Source organism: Sapajus apella, unplaced genomic scaffold, assembly GCF_009761245.1.
Source record: "Sapajus apella isolate SASKATOON/1434 unplaced genomic scaffold, GSC_monkey_1.0 scaffold17, whole genome shotgun sequence".
Taxonomy (NCBI): domain Eukaryota; kingdom Metazoa; phylum Chordata; class Mammalia; order Primates; family Cebidae; genus Sapajus; species Sapajus apella.
Window position 1 is genome coordinate 19867916 of NW_022436957.1, and position 4387 is coordinate 19872302.

A 4387-nucleotide genomic window follows, 5' to 3' on the forward strand; every position below is an offset into this window, starting at 1 on the left:
CACACTGGGGCCTGTCCAAGGGTTGGGTGTAGGAGGAGGGAGATCATCAGGAAGAATAGCTAATGGATGCTGGGCTTAATACCTAGGTGATGGGATGATCTGTGCAGCAAACTGCCATGGCACACAGTTTACCTACGTTAACAAACCTGCACATCCTGCGCATGCGCCCTGAAGTTAAAAGTCAGAAAAAAAGAGGTAGCAGAGAAGTTATCACCTTAATTCCTTTATTCACTTCTCATATTGTTCCTCATTTTCCCTAATTTCCCTCATTTTTTTCATTTATAATATTTATTTCCTAATCTACCTTGATGACTATTTATAAGTATTCTAAAGTGAGCTTGGCTTCTCAGTATTCATCATTGTGGCTTTCATATTATATTTTCACTTCTTACTATACTTTTGCATAAGAGTTGTCTAATACGTTTTTACGGTAAATTTATTGCAAACAAAAGAGGAAATAGCTCTTAATGACAAAATTCGTATACAAATGAAGAAAAACAAAAAAAATCACTCCACTGCTTTTTAACACGACGAAAAGTGAGTTAAGAATGTCTCAAAAATCTTTAAATTTTAAAATACCGATTTATTGGTAATCGAGGTTTTCTTGGATCTGCTTCTTTAAGAAAAAAAAACCCAGCGAACTTCGGGCACTGTGACGACACCTAGCTAAATTCACTCGAAACGTAGTCAAACGTCACCAAGGCCCACCTCCGCGGCCCTAGAAACCGCTCTCTGGGAACAAGCTAGGAACTTTCATTTTGTTAGCCTTGCCCCTCTGAGCCCTTCACCAAACTTCCGCGCGGGGGCGCCCGCCCCGCCACCCGCCGGGGCTCAGCACGCGGTGTTCTTCCAGCCAAGAGCCCCGTCATTGGTGGGCGCCGACCCCCAAGCGGATCTCGCCTAATTAAATTACAGATATCCGTATTCAAAAGAAAGGTGGCGGGGGCGGGGAGGACACTCCCTCTTTTCTGTTCTCACACCACAGCCGATTCCCAGGTTTTGGGAAACGCCACAGGAAGCGGAAATGGTCTCTCCCTGGCCGGCGCGCGCGCCGGGTTGCATCACCCGCCTCGCACTGGGGAGGGGTGGGGTATGATGGCTGCCCTCAGTATTGCCTGCACAAATATCTACCAGGGTTGCAACTAATAGCTCCCGCAACTTTGCACCATGTTTTCCAGTAAGCCTACCGACAGGCACTGTGCAGATTCAAGCAGAGAGACAGCCAAGCAGTGAGGCCGCTGTTGCACTGACCACCCTAAGCCCCTAGTCGGCCTTTCCGCGCCGGCTTCCTCGCCCCGCACTAGGACCCCTGCAGCCGATCAGGCGGCAGCCAGGGCAATTTCCTTCCTCTTTTGGCAAGATGGCGGGAGGAGAAGCTGGAGTGACTTTGGGGCAGCCGCATCTTTCGCGCCAGGATCTCACCACCTTGGTGAGGTTTCGCTTGGGGAGGATGCAGAGTGAACTCGGGAGTGGAGTTGACTGATCCTCCCGGGTGGCATTGGGATTAGTGTCGGGTTGTCGGGAGCATGGAGCATGGGTCTGGAGGGAGACCTGGAGCCGGGCGCCCTAAGCCATGCTTGCGCCGCCTGTACCCAGGGCGGTCCACAATCAAGGTGCAGGGATGTACGGTCTTGGGACTTAGAACTTCTGGAGGATTCGGCTGGAAAGTCTTAATGTTGATTGTCATGGTTTTAGCTTCTGAACGTCTGGGAAAGGGGGTGTCTTGTCTGCGTTACTTTTAGTGCTAATGTTCCCAAGATTGGGAGGCCTCTTACCTCTAGATATCCCATAGTTGTATGGACGTGGAGGTGTAGTCTGTTTTGTAATGATGCAGGGTTCTTACGGCTTCCCAGCCATAGGAGTACAAGGTTACTGATCAGTGAAAGGCGCTTTACAAGTAGAAGAAAACTATGCAGATGGTGGTGAGACGTAGATTGCAAATGTAAAGTCAAAGGAAAAGTTCTGATTTGTTTTATGTGCAGTGTTTTAAAATATTTCATTGCAGGATGTTACCACGTTGACGCCACTTTCACACGAAGTTATCAGCAGACAGGCCACAATTAATATAGGTAAGAGTAACTTAAGAGACCTGACTTGTTTGATCTCCAGCAATGAATTTTGTCCTCACTTTTTGTGTGATTACCTGAATATGAGGATTCAGATATTCAAGAAATAGATAGTAAGTCCCTGTGAATAAAGCACCTGCTAGATTTTTTGCAGGGTGGGGGGAAGCCCAAAGAATGCTGCTCATGTCTAGCTTACAGACTTGGTAAGAAGAAAAAATGGAGACATAGACATTTAATAGCATAGGCAGTGTGTAGTCATACGTATCAGAAATTTAAGGGAGAGGTGAAAATGCGGCTATACTTGCCACATAGGATTATTTAAAGGGCAGAATTTATGAAAGTTTTATTTGATGTACAAGCTGTGATTAAGTCGATTTTTCTTTTCTTAATTGACACCTAGAACTTTAGAAAAGACATTATGTTGACTGAGTGTAAATTTTGGACATTTTGAGTTTGTACAAACAGCACAATTAAAAAGCCTCCACCATGAGGCTTTTAAAAAGTTACACCATTGCAGTTGTTAAACTCGGGTTTCCTTATTTGTTCACAAATCCCTTTTTGTTGTGTTAGGGCCCATCATACCTGTTTAATCTGGAAATGCTGGAAGATTCCTTAATATATAGAATTCTGGCCTGGTGCAGTGGCTTATACCTGTAATCCCAGCACTTTGGGAAGCCAAGGCAGGTGGATCACTTGAGCCCAGGAGACCAGCCTGGGCAACATAGCTATCTCTACAAAAAATGCAAAAAATTAGCCATGCATGGAGATGCATGACTGTAGTCCCTGCGACTAAGTAGGCTGAGGTGGGAGGATCACTTGAGCCCAGGTGGTTGAGGTTGCAGTGAGCTGTGATCAGGCCAATGCACTCCAGCCTGGGCAGCAGCAGGAGATCCTGTCTGGCCCAGAGTATGTTTTTAAAATAAAGTTGTTAGTTACATGGAAGGTTCTGTTCAGTCCTATATGAGAGCTATGGATATATGGAAGAGGAAAAATTGAAGTCACTGTTGGTTCTATGTTGATATTTACAGTGAGTTATGGCTTTGGTTTTTTTTTTTTCTTTTTGAGATGGTGTCTTGCTGTGTCGCCAGGCTGGAGTGCAGTGGCGTGATCTCTGCTCACTGTAACCTCTGCCTCCTGGGTTCAAGTGATTCTCCTGCCTCAGCCTCCTGAGTAGCTGGGACTACAGGTGTGCGCCACCATGCCCAGCTAATTTTTGTATTTTTAGTAGAAACGGGGTTTTACTATGTTGGCCAGGATGGTCTCGATTTCTTGACCTCGTGATCTCCCCACATCAGCCTCCCAAAGTGCTGGGATTACAGGTGTGAGCCACCGTGCCTGGCCAGCTGTGGGTTTTCTACTCTTAACACTATTTGAAAAAATATTTGGTGTGTAATTAAATACACAGGAATTAATTTTTTTGTACTTTGTCCGTAGGTACAATTGGTCATGTAGCTCATGGGAAATCCACAGTTGTCAAAGCTATTTCTGGAGTTCACACGGTCAGGTTCAAAAATGAACTAGAAAGAAATATTACAATCAAGCTTGGATATGCTAATGCTAAGGTGAGCTGGGTACTGTGGAACAAGGAAGTATTTAATTGTTGTGCAGATAACAAATCAAAATCTTTTTAATTGAAATTTTAGATATATAAACTTGATGACCCAAGTTGCCCTCGGCCAGAATGTTATAGATCTTGTGGGAGCAGTACACCTGATGAGTTTCCTACGGATATTCCAGGGACCAAAGGGAACTTCAAATTAGTCAGGTGACTTCTTTTTTGCTAAACACACTACTATGTTTTATTGTCTTCTGTTTTGTGCTTTTTGAAATATTGAGGTATTAAACAATGAGCTTAATTGCTCAATGGTTTTGTTTTTCAGTTTTATGTTTTTATGGCAAATCTGAACAGTCAAGCATGTAAATCTAAGTTAAAATACTTACAGGCAGTTTCTCCAAACTAAAAGTATCATGCAAACAAACTGGAGAAACAACTCATTGGATTGAGGGGATTCTTTTTCTAGGCTTCCTGAGTTTCTTTTAAACAGTGCTGTTTTTGTATATTAAATAGGAGAGGAACAGAGCCATTTCTAATCACTTCTCTAAAACACTTGAACTTGTTCCCCATCTATTTTCTGAATATGGTTGCATATCTGGTTTTTTATCAGAGGATACTGACATCTATCTAGTAATGTTTCTGGGGACTAGAGATGCGCTGCAGGGAATTTTTAGATCAGGAGCAGGACTGGGATCAGGGAGAGACAAGTGAGGCCTTCACCTCATGCCCAAAATTTAAGTGGGCCTGGGGGTGGCAGGTATGCCAA

General features: G+C 44.2%; 1 protein-coding gene across 1 annotated transcript; it reads left to right on the forward strand.

Annotated features, from left to right (window-relative positions):
- Positions 1-1049: 1049 nt before the first annotated feature.
- On the forward strand, positions 1050-3850 carry EIF2S3 (eukaryotic translation initiation factor 2 subunit gamma). Its single transcript, XM_032286136.1, has 4 exons — positions 1050-1429; positions 2006-2069; positions 3501-3628; positions 3710-3850. Exons 1-4 carry the CDS (start codon positions 1361-1363, stop codon positions 3833-3835), a joined length of 387 nt encoding a protein of 128 aa, XP_032142027.1. The 5' UTR covers positions 1050-1360; the 3' UTR covers positions 3836-3850.
- Positions 3851-4387: the final 537 nt, after the last annotated feature.

Bases quoted from the DNA above. Each gene is read 5' to 3' on its own strand.
- EIF2S3 (XM_032286136.1), top strand. From the start codon at position 1,361: ATGGCGGGAGGAGAAGCTGGAGTGACTTTGGGGCAGCCGCATCTTTCG. The intron at 1,430-2,005 runs GTGAGGTTTCGC...ATTTCATTGCAG, and splicing joins GCCAGGATCTCACCACCTTG to GATGTTACCACGTTGACGCC. The intron at 3,629-3,709 runs GTGAGCTGGGTA...TTGAAATTTTAG, and splicing joins TTGGATATGCTAATGCTAAG to ATATATAAACTTGATGACCC.